This window comes from Zosterops lateralis (genome assembly GCF_965231275.1).
Source record: "Zosterops lateralis genome assembly, chromosome: 1".
NCBI lineage: Eukaryota > Metazoa > Chordata > Aves > Passeriformes > Zosteropidae > Zosterops > Zosterops lateralis.
The window spans coordinates 129,370,537-129,390,897 of NC_139762.1; the positions used below are offsets into that span (position 1 = coordinate 129,370,537).

Below are 20,361 nucleotides of genomic sequence, written 5' to 3' on the forward strand. Positions count from 1 at the left end.
ACGAGGGAGGCGGTGGAGATGGGAAAGGGCGGGAACCAGCAGCCGGACAGACAGACAGACCCGCCGAGCCCGCCCCTCGCTCAAGCCCCGCCCACACACGCCTGCCCTCGTTCTCGTCAGGCATTAACCAATGACCCGCCCCCACTCACTGTGGCCACGCCCACACCGAACGAGGCCCCGCCCCGTCCCGGGCCCCCGCCGCGTTCGGGCGCGTTGGCAGCCGCGGGGCGGGGCGGGGCGTGGCGTGGCCGGCTCTCGCGAGAATTCCCGCGGGCTTCGTGCGGTGCTTGTTGGGAGCTCCTTCCTTTCTGGCGGCCCGGCCATCTTGGCGGCGCGTCTGCGGTGAGCGGGGCCGGGCCGGGGGCGCGGGGGCCGCTGCGGGCGCTGCTGCCGGGTTCTGACCGCTCCCCTCCATCCCCGTGTGTTCCAGGTACCGCCAGACCCCCCGAGAGGCAGCACCATGGTGGCCGCGAAGAAGACGGTGAGTGAGAGCGGGCCCGCGCCGGGCGCACGTGGTGGCGGGGCGGCCGGGCAGCGCCCTGGGGCGGCAGAGGGACCCGGCATGGCCTGGGCTGGGCTGGCGGCCGGGGGTGCTGGCGGTGCCCTGGGCACAGCCCGGCGCGGCCCTCGGAGCTCGGACCGGCCGCTCCTGACGCTGGCCGCGCCCCTCGGCCGCCTCCCGGTGGGCCCGGCATCCTCGGGTCCCTCCCGTGCGGTGTCCCGGGGTGTTTGCAGAGCTCCTGAAATGGCTGCAAGAACTAAGAGGTGATGCTGAGATCCTAGAGCGGGTCGAGTTAGGGTTTTGCCTTTCTCATGGAGTGGTTTTGACAGATCTGAGTTTCTTGGTCAAAGGTGGTTTCGTCCGTCAAATGTGCCTAACCTGCTGTCATGAGCATCACTCTCCCCTGTTATAATATCAGTCCGATATTGCATAGAATTCACTTCTTTGTGCTGCCCCATATAACGTTGTTAATGTGCGCCCTGGGGAGGGACAGACTCTAAACCCGGCTTAGATTTGCTAGGCAGAAGTGGTATTTACTTGGCCTTGACTGGCTGAGCTTGACATGAGCTTGTCAGATACACGCAGATGTCACTGATTTATGTAGATACAGCAACAGTGCCTTGAGATATATTTGCCTATTGAGAGATAAGGGGGTAAGAAAGAACTTTCTGAACTTGTGAAAACACAGTGTCAGCAATGCCCCTATCCATAAGCTTTCTTATATTCAAGTAACTGACTGGCCTTTCTTATTCCATGTTTCAGAGGGAGATTATTCCCATAGAGAGATCATGAAAAATGCATATATTTGAAATTTCTCTGTTTCGTTCTCCATTGTTTTGAAAAGTGTGAATTAACACAATAATGCTTTTCTACATCTTCAGAAAAAGTCCCTGGAGTCCATCAACTCCAGGCTTCAGCTGGTTATGAAAAGTGGCAAATATGTGCTTGGGTACAAACAGACTCTGAAAATGATTCGCCAGGGCAAGGCCAAGTTGGTCATCCTCGCCAACAACTGTCCTGCTTTGAGGTAAGCAGATGTGTGAGAAAACACTTCTGAGATGAGTACTTTGTGCTCATTGCTCCAGAGAATTCAGAGGGCTTTGCTGGCATGTTCCAGAGTGCTCTGAAACAAAAGTAACAGGTAGTTTGCTGTGCAATGATTTCAAGTCTAGAAATGTCGAAATGCTTCCTGGTGTTTTTCTAGCTTTCTGATTTAAGGAGTTTGCACTAGAGAAAGTACTGGAAGCTTTTCACACTTGATAGCATTCACTAAGAGTGTAATGGGGCTGAATTCCCATGTTTTTCCAAAGTAGTGTATTGGAAAATAATTTTATAGCTGGGAAAACTCATAACTGATTTGAAATATTTGAAGCACACAAAAATTGTCAAAGTTAGTTAGATCACCTGGCCAGTGAAACTGCTTTTTTGAGAATGTAATCTGTACTAATATTGTGACATTTTCTTCATTGAGTGTCTGGGCCCTTTTTTTTTTTTATCGAGGGATATTGACAGGCTCAAGAAAATGTAAACATGAAACCCAGAAATCAGATACTTGAGAAATAGGACTGTTGCAGTGGGCAGCCATCCCCAATATTAATGGGGATCCCAGAATATTGGGAAACAGTACTGGCTGCTAGACTCTCCTAGTGAAAGTCAGAAGAGAGAGCAGTATAGATGGATTTGTCGTTTTAAATTGAAATGCACGGTTACTTTGTCAACTGCAACTATGTGTCTCTCCTTTCAGCATCTGGCCACCGCTGGCTGTCAGCATTAACTCTCTTAGTTTATGCACTTTGGCACAGCTCCTGTGGCCTTTCAGAGGTCTGCAAGTGCTGAATCCTTCGGCCATGTAGAAATGAGCCTGTGTAGGAGCAGCCTGAAGGGTTTGTTGTTACAAACCTTCAGCAGACATCTAAGTAAAGGTTCCTGAGCCACAGCCCTGGAGTGATTTTGCCTCACAAGAAACAGCTGTGTTTCTCTGCGTGGGAAGGGAAAGTGTCTTAAGGTTTAAGTGTGGTAGGAGTTAAAGCTGCTCTCTTTGTTTTGCAGCTGGTCAGAATTGTTTGTGGGTCCTGTTAACACCCAGTTTTTGCATTTCAGAAAATCAGAGATCGAGTACTACGCTATGCTTGCCAAGACCGGTGTCCATCATTATAGTGGGAACAACATTGAGTTGGGCACAGCATGTGGAAAATACTACAGAGTGTGCACACTGGCCATCATTGACCCAGGTAATTCCCTCCTGCAGTGTAGGGACCAAATTAGGAGGTATCTGTGGATCCTCCTTTCTCCTGTGAGTAGCACCACTGAGCAAGGAAAGAGCAGGAGTGATGACACACTTCACTGCCTTTTTCCATCAGGTTTAACTTAGAATTTCCTCTGACCAAGATCCTGTTCTGCTTTTGTGAGTCCTAGGTTCTTAGAACCTAGAAGGGCTGCTGCTTCTCTTGCACTTGGCTCTTACTGCTGAGCCCTGTGAGGATTTTGTCTACTTGTTAGTCTCTAGGGAGATTTCAGAGTCTGGGAAACAACTGTATGGGTCCTGTTTCTGAACCCATGAGCTTGCACAACATACTGTTTACAAGAGTCCTGTTCAACTGTTTTTAATCTGAGATAAAGCTTTGTGACTTGTCCTGCTTCCCAGAATAATATATAGAAAAATAACCTATAAGCAGGTGGATATTCATGAAGGGAATGAAAATTATGTTAAACACTATTCTAAAACTGTAAGTTTGTATGTAATTACTATGGTTTGGTAACAGTCTTTGTCCCAGAGAGTTGCTCAAATTCCTTATATAGAATGCTAAGGAGGTGATTTCCCATCCTTTTTCCAGAATGTTTTAATAGAAGAATCAATCCCTTGTTCTGTTTATTGACCTGAATACGTACGCATAGGTTTAATGATTTCTGTAATAACCAACCAGCTGTTCCCCAAGTCACAATGGTTTCAATTTCCTAGTTCTTCAGAAAACTAAGCTTGCTTGTATTCAAATAGTAGCAGTAAACTTAATTTTCAAAAAGTCACTTTCAGGTTTGGTTCTGGGTGGGGAGGGAGCTGCAAGTGAAATCCTAATGCTGTGTGGCTGACAGTGCGAATATTCTCGCTGTCCTGATATTCCTGTGATCAGGGGAGGCTAGACATTCGCTAGAGTAAAACCATGCATTGTGTCCTCCAGGACTAGATGGTTGTTCTAGTCTTGGCTTTGTAAATGCTGGTGACAGGTACGTAATTACTGGAAGATACTATATTTGTATTTGGATTAGAAAAAAAAAAAAATTTACATGTATTTTTATCCATTTTATTAAAATCACTTGTTTTTTTCCTAAGCAGAGTATCTGTTGCTTTTAGGTTGTTTTCTTTTTCTAGAATCACTGTGGTGATTTTATGAGTGGGGGGGTTTTTGCCTTACTTTTATTCCTAGAAACATCTTTCTGTGGGTCCTCTTGTAACTATACATTTTTGTTTTACAGGTGACTCTGACATCATTAGAAGCATGCCAGAACAAACCAGTGAGAAGTAAATGCTGTAAAGGTGTTACTTCTACAATAAAATTGGCTACAGATCTCTTTAAAGAAAATTTTGTATTATACCTTTGTTGGTTTTAGGGAACAAACTATATAAATGAAGATTCATTACCACTGCTGTGCTTCCTGTTCTGTTAAAATAACCTACACGTGGCAAAATTTGCCTTTCTTTCTGTAGGTGTTGTGAATCTTGAGAGGTAAGTGAAGGAAGGCTTGATCATGGAAAGTGTGGTGCCAAATCCCAAGGGTCTAGGGCTTCCTTAGTGTTTGCTTTTGGAGTGCTAATGCAAACACAAGGCATAACGTGAGGGACAGTAGCAAATTTGGGATGTTGGTGGGGAGCCCTAAAGGTTTGCTTGTATTAAAATAATTCAGTTTTTACCAAGTGCATCAAGTACTAATGTGCATTAGTCCTTTCGTCCTTTCCTTCCAAGAGTGCATATCTGTAAAAAGGCAAACAGGATATAGCTTCTAGATGTGTAACATACACTTTCAGTAAGATAGCACTTAACTTCCCAAAGCTCTTTTTAAATCAGTAGCCTTTTTTTTTTTAGTTCTCTGTAGATACTGGAGACAGATGAGCTGGTGTTTTCAAGTCACAATTGCTGAGAACTTTTGTGCTTGTTTTGTGTGAGACCATGATAGCAAGATATTCCGTATTACTAGGGATTGTTAATTGAGGTGCCAGTGATTTCCTGACATGTTAAAGCAAGCACCTAATGAAAATCAGGATGTACCTGTAACCTTGCAGAATTTGAAAGTATGCCAAAACAGAGTGTACCTTTTGAAAGCTTGCAGTTGTGTCTCTATGCACGCTCATCAACTTGTCTGAGATCACTCAAGTTCTGCTGCAACTACTTGTGTTATAAAATGGATGAAGTTTTGTGTTTCCATTTGGAGACAGTCAAGAGGCAAACTCCCAGGTGTGTCAAAGCTAAGGAGTAAGTGCTGGTATATTCACCTATTAAACCACAAATCTGGATGAGTTGCAGTCAAGGGAAGGGAGTGAGACTTAAAGACACTTCAGGTGGCCAGGATAGAAGCTGTTCGCTGGTTTTGTCTCTGTTTTAATACTTAACAGGTGTGCAGCTAGCTGAATTGACCAAGTAATACTTTCAGAATTAATATACTACTTGCATTCAGGAAAGTGAATACTGAGCAAAGGACAGCAGGGAGAAGTTGGATAGTCTGGACATAAGTTCTTGAAACCAGATTTTGATGCCCTGATAATCCAGCAGACTTCCCACTTCAGGCATTTAATTCCATCACAGTTTAAACACAAATGAGTAAATTTGTATTTTTACTTCCTACTGATTCCAGTAGTTACTCTTGTTTGAAGAAACCAAGTCAAGCCTAATGGCTGTGAATGTTATCCCACTTGTTCTATGGATGTCTGCATACATAGAACTATATATACACACACAGACTGTGTGCTTAAAATACTAACAGTGGAGGAGGGAAATACAGAAAAGCAAGCCACATGAATTCATACCCTAAAAATACTTCAAAACGTGGAGGTTCAATTTCAAAAAATAACAGCATTTTATTATTTTGCATAGCTTATTTCAGTTGTTCTGCTTAATTAGAACTTTTGCTAGTTACTAAATTGTTTATATAAAATTTTCAACATTTCTTATCTGCAATCAATGCAAGACAACACATGGCATAAAAATGCAAGGATCCAAAATATTCTCAACTTCAGCCACAAAGATGTTATTTTACTTTGAACCAGTTTAAGAAAATAGCTCTGACAAGTTTGTATGTATAAATATACAGTGTAGTGTACACTTAAAATTCTGATCAGGATTTTAGCCTGTTTTCCAAGTCTTCCATTCTCTTCGTCATTTCTTCCAGTAGATAAAAGTTAAGGAAAGAGAGCTACTGATAGGATGCATTAATAGAAAGCTACCTGATTGCTATGGTCCATTAACATTCTCTTGTTTCTCCTCTTTGACTCCTAGTTTCTCATTCAATATTCCCCTGTATTTTCTTGTTCTGATTTGGTCAGCTGAATTGAGAAAGCTGTGTGAAACCCCATTCCTTAACAGGCATACCTTGACATGGAATTCAGACTGCAGCTTATTAAAAAGGCTGGTTCTACAAATAGATTGCTCTTCTCTATTTTAAAGGGAGGGTAAATATTTATCTAGTTCATGCTGTTTAAAAAATGTTTCACTTAATCATATGGAAAACTGCATGAAACTAACCGTAGATTATAAAACAGTGGGGCTCTGAGACCTTAGTAGGAACGTCTGCTCCTCATGATCTGTTCCTGTCCACAGTTGTGACACTGGTTTCCAGACAAATGTGGAATAGAGCACAACAAACTCCACAGGATCTAGGGTTGGTTCTATTTACAGTAAGAAGCTGTAGCAATGCTAAGTAGTGTACAGCATCTCTTTCCTGATAAGCACTTCAATTGTCAGGAATGCTGTCTCCTGCAGGAAGAGGTTGGACCAGTACTGTTCACTTCAGCACCTTTCTCTGAGTGCCATGGAAAGGCTGCAGCCAGGGGAAGCTGAGAGGAAGAGGAAGCCTAGCATCAAGTGAGATTTGAAGGCACTGAGATCTACCTCAGAATGGTGAATTTGCTACACCCCACCCCTTGCTTGTTTGATTAGGGTCTTGATTTCAACATTTTAATGTCTTACACCAAGGGAAGATGGAGAAGTGGACATATTCATTGGGATCTTTGACACATTGCTGTTGGGAATTTTTTAGGGCAGACAGGCAAATTGAATTTAGCCTCTTGAGTTTGGCTAAGAGCAGCCACGTGTACTGTGCCCCCCTATTGACAGCAGGAGAATCTCCTGCTAGTAAGACTGGACATGGGATTTGGTAATTTCTCATCAATCTGCTGCAGCAAGGTTACTAGTCTGCATATAAGCACCATGTGAACTGCATTTTCCTCATAAGCTATACTTCTCAAGTGTTGACAGAGGCAAAGTTAAAGCAGTGAAACTGCACTCAACTACTGCTAGAAGTTAATGTAGTTGGCCACAAAACAGTTTAAACTGATCTCTCTAAATTTGTCTTATATAACTGGAGCTACTTTTGTAGCCAGTTCTTTCCACCACCCCCTTATTTCTGTATGAGGACTAGCCAGTAGTCTGCAGTTATCAAGAACTAGTGTATCATCTCCTACCTGATCTGCTCTTGAGATAAAGCAGAGAAATTAGGTTTCTAATAAAGAGGAAACTGGATTGTTCATACTCTTCAAAGCAGTGGCTGCACAGCACTCTGAGGAAGTGCTTAGCACTGTTGCTATCAAAATTTCTAGTCTCTGGCTCAGTGTTGACAGGTTTTTTACGACCTTGAGCCATTGGAGTTAAAATCACAGGATTGCCTGCTCAAATGGTAAAGCAAAAACCTACGTGTTGCTAAGCTTCTTGCCTCCCTCTGGACAGACTGTTCACAGTCTGAAGATGTTCCTGCCTAGGAAGCACACAGTGATGAGCTGTTGGTATCACTGCACTCTTCTGTGCAGAGAGTAAGTGCTTACTGCTCTTGCACACAGTTACACAACTGAAGTAGAAGATGTGATGTCTTCTTAGTGTTTATTTAATCAGAAGCAGCTTTCATGAAGAAAACGGGAATTTGCTGCATAAATACTACATGATGAGTTGTATTGCCAGTTTGCTGCTGTTTCCTGAGGTGTGGATATTACAGGCAGTATAAAGGCTGCTGCACTAGCAGCTCCCTTGAAATAAACAGACTTGAAATAACTGTGTGGCAGAAGCTACTGATCTGCACTAAGTTTTATCTGCATTTCTTTTAATGCAAGATTAACCAAACCTGAGTCTTCTGATTTCATCTCCAGTATGGTTTTAAATTACCCACTGCATGTGGTACCTCACCAAGCAGTTCAGCAGGGAAACTTCTCTACTCTGACACCTGTAGCCAGTAAATGCTATTTCAGTAGCATCTGAAGAAGTAACCCAAAGCAAAGCATGTTAGTCTTGAATTTGACCAATTGTTTCTTTGCTGTTCCTGAAGGTGTTTACTATAAGGGGTTATTAAAATTCAAGATCCATATTAATATTATGGTCTCTTCTATGAAGGAGAAGCAGATGAAAAGTCAAAGGCCTTGCTTCTTGGAAACTAACTATTACATAGGTTAGATTTTCATTACAATAAACTGATTTTAGCTATGGAGGCAATTTAGACTTGATGCAAAAACGTTTAGTTTGTTTTAACCTGCCTTCCTTATCTTACCTTAACAGATAAGTTACAGGTAAGAAACAGTTACTCAGAAAGGATATATCGCTGGGTGAGTTTTCTTACTTCACTGGTTGCATAGTTCTGGAATGTCACAAAGTTTTCACATTTGCACTGGTCGTTATCTTTTGAGGCTTTTGCTGAAAAACAGAAACACTTAAGCATAGGCGAAATGTTGAATAAATTGAATAGGATGGGGAGGAAATGACAAGGAATTATAAATGCAGAGCAGGTTTAATACAGCTTCCTGTTCTCAAAACAGGTCAACATCCAAGGGAACACCCTGAGGCAGATTGTGTCAGTACTGGAAAACAGTACACCATGTGTAGTCCTCCACGTTCAAAGAACAGTCTGGTTTATTCTAAACAAAGGTAACCCGATTACCTGTTGCTGAGTGAATGTGACTGTCTTCAAAAAGATACTTGTGGTGTACTGCAAGATGTGGACAGTCAATGACGTCTGTGATGGCTATTGTGGTTGATTCAGGTCCTGCAGGAAACCCCCCAAAAGTCTAAAAATTAGACCCACTAAATTATAATCTTATTTTTTTTTCTCTACTTGCATGCACTGTGTTCTCCTTAATTAGTAAGTAATCTCACTAATTGCAGTGAGGATCATTCAAGAAAAGGACTAGGGATACAAAGATATAAAGGAGCCAAGCTGTTAGGCTGTATTTACTGTATACATGATTTAAGTTCTGGGTTGCAGAACTGAAAGGAAATTGTGAAGGTTTCTGTGAGAAACAGAAGTGATTGAAAGCTGAACATGCTTAAAGTGTCAAGCAGAGTGTTGAAATACAAGCTTCCCCATGAAGTATTTCATTTGGATGATGTGAGAAGCCTACAGCCATGCTTTTATTACAGTGAATCTCCATTTTTCACATTGCAGAAAGTAGGGTGACTTGGAGGGGCGAGAAGGCATGGACACATGATGAACTATTTTAGCTGAATTGTGAGAGTTCTCTGCAGAAGAAAGCTTGAGAAGGCAGCAGGAGAGGACACTTAAGTTAAACCAGCCAACCTGAAGGCTGTGGACCAGTCTTATGAAGCCTCTCAGATGATGCATCCTGCTGATGAGGTGATTCTTTCATGGCTGGTAGATAAAAATTGCCAATGGAAATGATATCACAAAAGAAGCAGTAAAAATGTTCACATTCCCTAGAATTTGAGATGTTTCTCGCCAGTAACTTGGTGGTTGTCTCTCGTAACACATGGAGAATGCCTCATACCTGTGCAATTTAGAAGAGGTCCAGTGTTGATGGAAACTCCAGGACTTGCCCTTCAACTCAGACTATCAGAAGAACTCCTCCAAAACCAGAAGTGATTATTTAATAATAATGAAACAATCTGAAATGACAGCAATCTACTTTGTGTCCTACAGTGAAAATTCTTTCATGTTTCATTATCATCCATCATCTTTTGGGGTGAATTGAATAAGAATGTTGGAGAAAGAAAAAGTTTCTTCCTGTCCTTCGATTTTCTTCTTTATAATGGGAAACATTGATCAGGGAGTTGGGAGTTTTTAGGTGGGGAGCGTGCAGCAGAGTCTATTTGATACAGTACAGTTAAAAGCAAAAATGCACGTGTCTAATTCATGAAGCACAGCTTTTAAAATGTGAGGATTTATTTCAGAGTCCACACCCCGATCTTTTTAGTCAAGAGACTGAGAGGAAACAAACCTGTTTAGAGATAAAACCTCAGCCATAGTCTGCCCTGCCCCGTTCTTGCCGCCAGAGGGCAGAAGAGAGGCAGCTGCGGTTCCTTAGGATTCGGTCCCTCAGTAGGAAATGAACACCTTCCACTGACTCCGGAGCCCTTCATGGCCCAGAGGGGCTAAAGAGCAGGTATTCAACAACTGCAGGGTTGCATCTGGGAACCCAGGGCTCCTTCCCTGAAAGTGAATGCATGAGGGTAAAAGGTGACAGTGCAAACTCGCCTGATAGGCCATGAAGATGCAGTGGGGAGGTAGAAGATGCTTCTGTGACATCCAGGTTTGCTGTAACTATTGGGCTCCCTGCTAGTTTAGTCAGTTTTGACAGATGCACAATAATATACAGCTGTGCTAAGTTGCACTGGGAAGGAGATGAGGTAGTCTTGAATGGAGGTTGGAATTACAGAAGCTTGAATATCAGGGAATAACAGATGAGTGGTTGAATAAGAAGACCAGGGATCAGGCAGCAGACCTAATATATATATATATATATATATATATATATATATATATATACACACACACACACACACACACACATACAAATATCTCGGCCTGCATGGGAACCAGCTGCTGGAAGGAACTTGGATTTTGGAGAGAGGGGTGGGTTGAGATCACAAGGGAATGAAACAAATGAGAGGCAGAGTCTAGCTGAAGAATGATCAAGTGGGAACAAGGATGGTGAAGGTTTCTGTTGTAGGAGAGATGAAGCAGGTAAGATGAATCTTGAGTGTTTGACCCTGGATAATGACTTGCTCTAGAAGTTGTTCAGGAGTTAGAAGCTAATGTTGTTTAGGAAGGGCAGAGGAACTGACCTGAAATGTTTGAGCTTTGGACACTGGGCAGGTGTGGACATGTAATTAGAGACAGAAAAAAGACAAAAAGACAGATGCACTGGCATAGGTGTGGCAGGAGGTCTCCACTTTGGAATAGGAATTGGGTATTTCAGAAACTTCAGGCTTCAGAAACCTTTGAGGCTGAATAAAAACACAAGTAGTGACAGAGGCTAATCACCCTGAATCCCTTGGTGAAGTCAGTGCAATGAATAAATTTGTTGGGGAACAATGCTGAAGTTGGATGTTCATATTTAGTGTTCTGTTTTGTAACAAAACACAATGAATGTTTTAGGAGGAGCCTGTGAGAAAGTGTCATCAAAAGCAGTGTCTGAATATTTGCTGAACTGATAACGATCCACAATTTGGAAGGAGAACAGAATGTTAACCAGCCGGCTGCTGAGTACTGTCATGTGATCAGGGCTGGGGTCTTGTGACAAAAATAGTGTATGATCATGTAATTGAAAGCTCCCATAATGCACATGCTCAGAACAGGGCTGAAGCTGCAATCATATTGAGTGTGTATTATGTATGACATTGCTGGAGCCTCGTTAGTGCTTCCAGTCAGATGAGAAATTAACATTAACCAAGGCAATGAATGGGAACCTTCCAACTGAATTCCTCTTAATAAGAGGCAAGAGGGAAAAAAAAACCCTCCTTTTTTTTGCCTTTACTACTAGTCATCAAGAATAATTAATAGTAATCAGCAGCTATTTTACAAGGCAGATGCTTTCTTGCAGAATAAAAGAAAAAAAGCCTAACCTCCAAAAAAACATTTGGATGCCTTCTACTTTAGTTGGAAACATGCAGTGCATCCACAGCTGGGACATGTGGGATGAGAGGCTCTGTCAGTGGAGTCCATGAGGACAGGATCTCCTACTGTCCTCACAAGCTGGAGCCTCAGAAGACCTCAGCTAAGGACCAAAGCTGGAAGAAAGGTAAAAGTCATTGCTATTGCAAAGGAGGAGAAAAATTGCTCTGTACACAGCAGAAGGAATAAAAAGAAGAACTTTTAGATGGTATAATAGGTTTGGAGGCAGAATTTCTGGTGGAGTGAGTTGATGAGTAATAGCTAGTCCTGGAGCGTCTGGAAAAACAAGGCTGGGTTAGTCCTCAGTTCACAGGTGTGAGGCATTCATTCCTGTTGTTGAGAGAGGGGGAGGACAGAAACTGAAGCACCAGTGCTGCCCAGTTACCAGAGGTGTAGACAAGAAGCTGCCACAAAGGGGCAGGATTTACTTATTTTTTCATATTGTAAATAATGTAGTTAAAAGGGGAAAAACGGTGTTTGCTAACCACTGTTGTGGGTACCTGAAGGATGCATTTCCATCACTGAGTTCTGGGGTTTAACAGTGAGAGTTATTATACTGGAGTTTGCTAATGAGTGAGAATTGCTGTTCTGGCTGCCAGATAGTTTTGGCTTTGGCATCTCCAAAAGCTTTTAAGATGACATGCTGTCACTGGAAAATTATCTGCCTAATAAGGTTAATTGAACTGACTTGGTTTTATATTATCATAGTATTTAGTATTTCAGAAAGATGAAACTAGGACTTCTTAGGACCGAAGGACAAAGAGTTCGCAAGCTAAGAAACATCCTTGAAGTATTTTTTACAGATTCTTCCTTGACATCTGTACAAAGAAATGTCCTGCAGCTGATTTTATACAACAATGTTAAAGAAAAACAAAAAGGGCAAAACCTGTTTGCATTTAATTCCAAGAAAAACAACCAGATAAAAGCTAGTGAAAATTAAATAATCTTGCACAATTCTAGTCCTATCACTAACATCATTCCATGTGTTGTTTCTGAATTTTGCTTCAGGTACCAGTTTGAATGTACAAAAAATACTGAGTCTTGGGAATCCATGAGTGGGAGAGACATGCTGTCCTCTCTCTGGCTCTATAGCTTTCATCTCAGCTCAGATCCCCTGATCCCCTTTCTGCTTGCAAAACTTCATCTGGGAATGTTGATACACAAGCTGTTGTGTATAGAGTGAAGAAGGGTGCTTTCTGAAACAAACCTTCCACATTTGTGTAGCAAAACTCAGACCTACACATAACCAAAATCCACTCTTTGTAGCTGTGAATGTATGTTCAATGAACTATTTTTAGTCTTCTATAAATACACACAACAGCTCTTGACGATTTATTTTGCTGTGGTTTAGATTTTTGCTGCTGGTCTTAGTTGTTTTTTTTTTTTTTTTTTTTTTTTTTTTTTTTTTGTTTGTTTGTTTGTTTGTTTGTTTGTTTGTTTTTTTCATTAAGGTATTAGAAATCCCTGATTGTTTTCCCACATTCTTAATGAAATAATCATGTTTATTTGGTGGAGTGGGGTTCATTGCATGGCTGACTTGACTGTTAACTGTAGAAATAGAAAAGAGAAGAAGCAATTGATTCTTCTAAGCATAGAATTGTACATTTCTGCAACCTTCATGAAAATAAAGAGAAGATAATTACTAATACGTTTACCCAGTGATGGATTAACAGTATATATTCTTCATGTATTAAAAACCAGAAAAATCCAAAAAGGAAAACACCTGTAAACATTCACTTCTCTCTTGAGGAAAATGGAATTTTGTTACCTTCACAGATTTGGGCTCTTAGTTCTTCACTTATATCCTCCAGAGCTGTGAAATCTTCAGCATAGAAGAGATGTTTATATGATGGCTCAGAAGCAATTTCCAGCAGTTCTTCCTCAATTGCTTTTCCTATTCCAATGGCATAAATGATTATACCTGGATTCGAAAGAAATTTCACATACTTATTATTTCAGCAGTTCTAATTTAAAGCACTTGTTTGTCCCTGAAGGCAAATATGAGAGAAAGGGACAGCCCAAGAAATGTACCTGTGCTGAGACACTTCCCATGGGTCCTTCTCTGGGGATGATGCACATGCCTGGCTGCAAAGGCCCTTGTGAACACAAAGATCTGATGTGCATGACAATGGCCAATATACTGCCAGACTGCTTTGGCAAACACTCTCTAGATTAGCACATCCATGCTGTTCCTACAATTTATTTCTAACAATACTTGCCTTTTAGAATGAGACACTGAAAACATCTCCCCTTACCACGCTGCTTTGCTCTGGTAGCCCACTCAGAAACTTCATCCTGGGCTCGTCCATCCGTAAACACAATGGAGATCCGAGGGACGTTTGCTGAAAATGGTCTTGCTCCTTCTGCCTCTGTAAAGCTTCTCTCAGACATTTTCCTCAGTGCAAGTCCTGTCATGGAACCTCGGCCCATGTATTTCATTTGTGACACAGCTTTCTTCATGTCTTTGGCTGAGCTGAACTGCCTCAATGTAAACTCTGTACGAACTTCAGTGGAATACTGAAGCAAACCAACTCGAGCAGCTTTGGGTGAAATCTCAAGTGTATTCAAGATTCCTGAGACAAATTGTTTGACAATTTCAAAATTATCCTCTCCAAGACTTTTTGATCCATCAATCACAAACACCAGGTCAATTGGGCCTTCAGTGCATCCTGTGAAATGAGCAACAGAGCATATAGATCAAGAAAAAAACTCCATGAGACTGGGAAAGGGATCATCTAAAGTACCCTGTTCCTGGCTCATCCTCCTGTGCCAATGTGTCTGAAGATGCTGTGCACAGTCTGTCTCAAAAGCTAAGAGTGGGCCTATGACTGAGAATTGAACAGAATTATAACCACAGTGAATATTTACTGAGACATATTCTGCTTTGCAGAATACTACAACTCTTCAAAATGCAGCAACAATCAGCAAATTATAAGAATTACTCTTAAGTGGAGAGAACTGAAGAACATAGCTAGCACATTGACAGAGTTGCCATAATTTTCTTCCAGAGATAAGCCCAAATGCTAACTTGGCATTTGTCAAATTTGTCAGCACTAAGAGACATGGAAGAGAATCATTGAAGCTGCATTTGTGTTGCAGAAGTTATAAAATAGTTTTCAAAGTATTTAATTATTGAGAGAATCAGAAATGGCTAGATAAGGACGTTTTTGTTTGTACATGTCTGCCAATTTTGTAATTAGAAAACTTATGTATTGCTGCAATTAATCTTTTCTGGTTTACCCATTAGAGCTGGGAGTTTGTCAGAAGACACGCAAATTTGTAAAATTTGTATTTCCCATACTTTTTGGCAAATGCACATGCAAAAATTAAAGTAGTTTGTAGGCACTGGGCATCAATAATTAGGTTAGGGAATTTAGAGATTGAAGAATGTATTCCAAGCTGCAGATTGCTTCTGCCAGGTGGGTTGTTTTGGTATAGGTGTTTTAGGTTGTTTTTTTTTTGTTTGTTTTGTTTTGTTTTTTGGTGGGGTTTTTTGGGGGGTTTTTGTGTGTGTGTGTGTTTTGTTTTGTTTTGGTTTTGGTTTTGGTTTTGGTTTTTTTTGTTCTGGAAAGGAATTGCCTTCAGCCAGCAGAGATTAGTATGCTTTGTGCAAAAGCTAGCTGCAGAGGTGCTCAGCTCCTATAGGATCAATGTAGCTTCCAGGGAAAATATGCCATACTAAGGAATGGAAGATTTGCTTCTGAGTCTGGACCAAATAAACTTTGATCTCCACTCATCTCTGATCTTTGTACAGGGAGAATGCTGTAAGCACTACACAGAAGAGAATTGTGCAGCAGAAATTACTCTGCAGAAATTACTGGAGATGCTTGTTACCAAGTCAATGTACAAATAAGGGATTTTCAGCTTTAAAGCCTGGAGTTTTCTTCTTAGAAAATATCTATTTTAAAACTGCTCAAGAATTCCTTTCTGCAGTCATCTGAGAAGAAGACACCTCACATGTACTAAGGTGATGAAAATGCAATGAATGCATGTATCATAACCACCTCAATATTACTGCATAAGTCAAGAAAGAGCAGCAGTTTATGGTGCATGCTGTACGTTAGGACTGAGGACAGCCAGAACTTGTTACCGTTCTTAATCACAGTCCTCTCAACTAAGGCATCCATTTTTGGCAGAATAAATGTTTTTACTGAGTTCCAGTAGAATTTCTCCTCTAAGTATTAAGAGATGATGAGATACGTGCATGTCATGTTGGAAGATAAGCAAACAGAATTAATGGTATTTTAAAATATAGTATATAAAGATAACAAACTTGCAGTACATGAACCTGATTAAAATGTACATTCCTTGATAATAAGATTCCCCTTTGGCTTTTTCCTGCTGTTTCAAAAGAATTATTATTGTATTTGACGCTATACTAAAACAACTTTTCCAACTTGATGGGTTTTTGCTTAGGAGAGCATCAAGTTAATTGTTTTAAACATTTTCTGCCACACACATATGCCCTGGGCTTTCAAATATTATATCATGTTTGAAATTAGAGGTTGTGGCAGTGTTCAGAGCCAAACTGGATTGGGCTTGGAGACTCCTGGTCTGGTAGAAGGTGTCCTTGCCATCAGCAGGGGGATGGAACTAAGTAATCTTTAATAAGGTTCCTTCCAACCCAGACCATTCTATGCTTCTATAATTTTTTTTGAAGTGAGGTCAATTAATTTTAGAAATAAAAGAAACAAATGCTTTCTAAATAAAATATACTTACTTCTGCATGTTTTCTGATCCTCTTTTAGTACATATCCCTCCTGGCATTTGCAGATATAGGAATCGGCATTATTAACACAAGCATATTCACAACCATGGTCAACTGATTTACAGACATCTTTACCTAAAAAAAATTGAAATATTTATCTGCTTTCTATTTAATATTTTATAAATCCAAAGACTCCAAACATGATATCTGAAGAACATATGACAAAGGAGTACAACATCTTTGCTCATTTATGCAGCAATGCCAGAGAAAAGGGGCTGACAGACATAATGAGTTACTTACTTCCACATGTTTTCCCATCTTGTCGCAGGACAAAGCCCTCATGGCACTGACAGCTGTATGAGTTGTTATTATTAATGCACACATGTTCACAGCCATGGTCAATGGATTTACACAGGTCTTTATCTGAGAATTGTTCAAAGAATCCTCTTATTAGAGCATTTTTCAAATACAAAACTGTCATGAGTAAGCTTTGACTGAAATTAAGTCTATTATTTCTTTTAAGACTCAAAAACATACTCCCCATAAAAGTTTCAGCTACTCACTTCTGCATGTTTTCATGTCTCGCCTCAATACAAATCCCTCATGACACTGACACATGTATGAATCGCCAGTTGGAACACAGATATGTTCACAACCATGGGTGACTGTTTTGCAGACATTTTTACCTTGGAATAATGAAAATGTATTTAGCACAGTTAGTTAAGTTAAAAAAAAAAAAATCACAAAATATAAAAAAATTGGCTATGATTTTCCATGAAGGATCTCACTTACATGAAGCTGATTCTATAATAAGGACACAAATAACACACTACTGTTGTGTAGTGTGTTTCATTTTCAGATCAGGAAGTACAAAACAAAGATTAAATAACTTACTCCTGCAAGTTTTTCCATCTTCCCTCAGAATGAAGTCTTCATGACACTTGCAGACATAGGAATCATTAGTATTAACACAAATATGTTCACAGTGGTGGTCGACTGAGTTGCAAACATCCTTATCTGAGAAAAGTGGATGGGGTTTGTGAGGTGAGGCTTGTTAGGGAGAGACAGTATCTTTTTTTAAACAGCCCAAATAGTTGGAAATCACAAACATACACATGTGCACTCACACCCACAACACTTGAAAGCCCCAAATAAAAACACACTTTTATAGCTCAGGCTACTCACATCTACATGTCTTTCCATCTTCCTTCAGTATGAATTTTTCATTACACTGGCAGATGTAGGAGTCTTCAGTATTTACACAAACTTGTTCACAGCCATGGTCAACTGAGTTGCAAATGTCCTTGTCTGCAAACAGGAGAGTTGGTAGTCAGCACACATCAGCAGAGGCCTTCATTATTGTATGTGTAATTCATCCAATTAAGTTCTTGTGCTGCTTACTTCTGCAGGTTTTCCCATCTTCTCTCAGTAGGAACCCATCATGGCATTTGCAGGTATATGAATCACCAGAATCAACACAAACATGTTCACAGCCATGGTTAACTGATTTGCAAAGATCTTTATCTGAAAACAGATGACAGCTCTTGCTAGTTAGCACATTTCTACACAAGCACAAGCTGCAGATAAAAAGTATGTTGATAAATATCAAGCTACTTACTTCTGCAAGTTTTTCCATCCTCTCTTAGCAGGAATCCCTCCTGGCACTTACAAACAAATGAATCACCAGCACTAGCACACACATGTTCACAGCCGTGGTTGACTGATTTGCAAATATCTTTGCCTGGAAATAGTTAGATAATATTTATATGGCTTGTTAGTTAAACTTTTTTGATAAATACAAAGACTAGAGGATTAATCCCATGAGCAAAAAAATATGGAAGCTTGCGAACTGAAAGCAAATCTCTTGCTAGTTAAATGATGGACGTCTTAGCTTAAATTGAGTATCTATCCTTTATCATCTGACCAGAACTTCATGGCTTGGATGATCTCCAACTGAAAATAAACCATTTTAGGATTAATCTGACTAGATTCAGGAGGAGAATTTTGCATTAAGAGTACTAAGAGTGAAAGGAGGGAATAATTTAGTACAGTCATTTAGCACAAATTCATGCTGTTAAAAACAAAACTAAGAGAAACACCACAGGACATGATTTAGTGATAATTCCTAACATCCTTTTATCAGTGCCAAGAGTCTGCATAAACAAAACCTGAAAGAATAGGAGTTACTTGTGTAACACAATAAACAAAATCTAACTGGATTGCTGAAAATTGATGTGAGGACCTGTATGTCTGCAATGTTAAAACAGTTAGTTAAAACCTCTTCGAAAAGGATAGATGGGGAGAAAGTGCAGAAGAAAGTGGAGCCATCTATCAGCATTCCCTTTTTCTTCTTCATGCAACACAAAAGAAAATATCAGTTTCTAATGGAGAACTACCTTTACACAAAAACTGGCCTCCTGAGAGCCAAGTTCAACTTGACTCTTGAGGTTTACATTTTTAGAAGAATTTCAAACTGAGCCAAATTTCAGGGGGGTCTCCTGCTGCCAAAACAAAAATTCCAAAAACTACTACATAAGACAATATTCTATCTCAAAAATAACTATATTTAAGACATGGCAATCTAAACTAGATCCTGTCATAGTCGTAAGTAAAAATTAGCATCTGCTTATACACAGCTGTGCTGTGAAACATTTCAGCTCAGAAACATTTGCTTAGAATAAAATACAAACCAGCAGCAGACATGGCTACTACTTCAGAAGGATAAAATTTACATAGCTGAAAGCAAGTATGAGCCAGACTATTTTGGGATGCAGAGGGGAAATAATAATAGTAATAAAACCCATCAATGATTGCACTATTTAAGGTTATTTTTCTAGATACCCCCCCAAAAATGTAGTCTCACAATCTAAAAAGAGTGCCAGGGTAGTTGAAAAATGTAGAAATTGAAAACAGCTCTAAGATTTGAAAAATAACTGAAAGAAAGGAACATTCACAGTATTTACTGTGAAAATATTAGGAATTTGAAAACCCTGAAATAATAAGATAAAGGACAAGGGAGTGCATGGCCAACCAAATAAAGGGTAGTATGTGTACATTATTTAAATACTATTAGGAACAAAAAGCATTCTAACAATTATTCATTAATAGAGAGAAAGGTAGACTAACCGTATCTTTTGTCAAAAAAAAAATTTGAACAAAAGATAAATGATAAAAAAGTGATAGGTAGATTCAGATTAGAATGAGATGGGTTATTGTTCCTCTGCCCTGAATCGTGCTGTATCTCCTATTGGAAGACTTTCTTTTACTGTGGTGCATCTACAAGGATGCTGAGAAACAGAAGAGGTTTTAGGGGACCAAGAAGAGAGTTATAAAAAGATTAGAAAACATAAAAAGTCTGAAGGAGTTTTATTTGCTTATAATTTATGAAAGAACATGCTAAGAGGTTATGGAACAAGTCAAGTCATGATCTGCATGAATATAGAGAGAAGAACACAGTGGTTATTAGAACTTCAACCCAGCACAGTAAAATGCAGCAACATCCTATGCTCAAGATTAAAATTCAATATACTTAATTTGGAAATGAAGTTCACATTTTAAAACCTACATTTAAACCTTAAAATTGGCTGATTTTTCTGAAATTTAGCTTGAGAACAACGCTTAATTCATACAAGTCTTATGACCAAAGAAAAATATTCCATTTTGGCTACTATGAACCAGTGAATAACATTCTAATAAGACAAAAATTACATTCCTTCTCTTATTAATAAACTACTTACTTCGGCATGTTTTCCCATCTTGCCTTAGTACAAATCCATCGTGGCATTGGCAAGTGTATGAATCATCATTATTAACACAAATTTGTTCACAGCCATGACTGACTGATTTGCAGATGTCTTTATCTAGGAATAATTTAAATTTTATTTACTACAGTTTGATGAATAAGAGCATTTCCAAAACTTTAAAGACTAACAGTAGCAATCTTCTAGTAAATAAAGAATTTATTCTCCTTTCAGCAAGAAAAAAATCTCCTATAAGAAGAACTGCCTCTAAATAATATGTTTCTTCTGTAGATATTTGAATATAAAAATATAGT

The 20,361-nt window shown here is 39.9% G+C and overlaps 2 protein-coding genes across 6 annotated transcripts in view; one reads left to right on the forward strand and one right to left on the reverse strand.

The window, feature by feature from the left end:
* Positions 1-244: 244 nt before the first annotated feature.
* Positions 245-4,080, forward strand: RPL30 (ribosomal protein L30). Its single transcript, XM_083861203.1, has 5 exons — positions 245-342; positions 431-481; positions 1,384-1,529; positions 2,603-2,733; positions 3,974-4,080. The coding sequence occupies exons 2-5, from the start codon at positions 461-463 to the stop codon at positions 4,021-4,023; spliced, it is 348 nt and encodes a 115-aa protein (XP_083717329.1). The 5' UTR covers positions 245-342; positions 431-460; the 3' UTR covers positions 4,024-4,080.
* A 1,450-nt stretch (positions 4,081-5,530) lies between these two features.
* MATN2 (matrilin 2) overlaps positions 5,531-20,361 on the reverse strand; it is a 64,778-nt gene continuing 49,947 nt past the window's right edge. For 4 of the 5 annotated variants that reach the window (XM_083861156.1, XM_083861155.1, XM_083861153.1 and 1 more), the window contains 14 exons: positions 20,045-20,167; positions 17,926-18,048; positions 17,709-17,831; positions 17,493-17,615; positions 17,202-17,324; positions 16,871-16,993; positions 16,608-16,730; positions 16,320-16,442; positions 13,855-14,268; positions 13,368-13,520; positions 9,266-9,337; positions 8,630-8,734; positions 8,290-8,385; positions 5,531-5,880 (listed from right to left, as the gene is read on the reverse strand). In XM_083861156.1, coding sequence (XP_083717282.1) covers positions 5,828-5,880; positions 8,290-8,385; positions 8,630-8,734; positions 9,266-9,337; positions 13,368-13,520; positions 13,855-14,268; positions 16,320-16,442; positions 16,608-16,730; positions 16,871-16,993; positions 17,202-17,324; positions 17,493-17,615; positions 17,709-17,831; positions 17,926-18,048; positions 20,045-20,167 — 1,877 coding nt within the window. In that variant the 3' untranslated portion in view covers positions 5,531-5,827. Of the gene's footprint in view, positions 5,881-8,289; positions 8,386-8,629; positions 8,735-9,265; positions 9,338-13,367; positions 13,521-13,630; positions 14,269-16,319; positions 16,443-16,607; positions 16,731-16,870; positions 16,994-17,201; positions 17,325-17,492; positions 17,616-17,708; positions 17,832-17,925; positions 18,049-20,044; positions 20,168-20,361 lie in introns of those variants that run through there. The other variant, XR_014590069.1, reaches the window with a different exon arrangement.